This window comes from Helobdella robusta (assembly GCF_000326865.2).
Source record: "Helobdella robusta unplaced genomic scaffold HELROscaffold_33, whole genome shotgun sequence".
Classification (NCBI taxonomy): Eukaryota; Metazoa; Annelida; class Clitellata; order Rhynchobdellida; family Glossiphoniidae; genus Helobdella; species Helobdella robusta.
This window is the reverse complement of record NW_008704623.1, coordinates 1,833,443-1,834,561: the sequence shown is the minus strand read 5'-3', so window position 1 is coordinate 1,834,561 and position 1,119 is coordinate 1,833,443. Positions and strand designations below refer to the sequence as shown.

The 1,119-nt window shown below is 29.8% G+C and overlaps 1 protein-coding gene across 1 annotated transcript in view; it reads right to left on the bottom strand.

Annotated features, from left to right (window-relative positions):
* HELRODRAFT_82550 (hypothetical protein) overlaps positions 1 to 227 on the bottom strand; it is a gene marked incomplete at both ends in the record, with an annotated part of 4,938 nt that extends 4,711 nt beyond the window's left edge. Inside the window, one exon of the mRNA XM_009022868.1 lies at positions 98 to 227. Within this exon, the coding sequence (XP_009021116.1) occupies positions 98 to 227 (130 nt within the window). The remainder of the gene's footprint in view (positions 1 to 97) is intronic.
* Between the last annotated feature and the right edge of the window lie 892 nt (positions 228 to 1,119).

Sequence of the window (1,119 nt, the reverse complement as noted above, 5' to 3'; positions counted from 1 at the left end):
TGGAGAGAAGAGACGACAAAAAATCATCACAAGATATTACCATCATTATTATTCTTATTATTATCGCCATCATCGTCATTGTCATCATCATCGTCACCATCATCATCCTCGTCGTCATCATCATCATCACCTTTAGATTTTCTGGCCGCCCAAATTCCGACGAGCAGGATGAGCAAGTAGAATACGATGATGGCCAGGATGCCCATGTAATGCACATTCCACGTCATCTGAATGAATGAATGAACGAATGAATGAATGAATGAAGGAACGAACGAACGAACGAACGATCGAACGAACGAACGCACGAACGAATGAATGATTGAGTGAGTGAATGATGAATGAATGAATAACCCTAACCCCTCCCCTATTACAACAGTTGCATTTGACAAAACCCGTAAATTATGTAATTCCCTAACAAATGTTCAACTAACGCATGCATATGGACTGGACTAGATTCATTGGACATCGTTCATACATTCATACATTCATTCATTCATTCATTCATTCATTCATTCATTCATTCATTCATTCATACATTCATTCGTTCGTAGATCATTCATTTGTTTGTTCGTTCATACATTCGTTCGTCCATCCATCTATCCATCTAATATTAATAATATTTTAAGAACATTGAACAAAGATAAATATACTATAAACCTTGCTCTATTTTTATATTTCCAAAAAAAAATGTTCACCCAACTTAACTAACACAGACTTAACTAATCGGTCAATAACAGTGTTAATAATAATAATAATAATAATAAAATTATTATTATTATAAATAATATAAAATTATTATTATTATAAATTTTATTATTACAGTAATAATATTGTTAATTATTGTTATTCCAACATTGAAAACTTAACTATTGTCAACTTTCAACCAAAAACTTAACTAAAGACCAATATATTTATATGTCTTCATAGTTTATTATTAATAATATCAATATTATTATTGTTATTACTATTATTATTATTAGTAGTAGTAGTAGTAGTAGTAGTAGTAGTAGTGGTAGTAGTGGTAGTAGTAATAGTAGTAGTAGTGCTTTTGATGTTTAAACAATTGTCCCCTGTTTCAATTATTGTTGTTATTAATATTGTTGTTAGATAAATTTATTA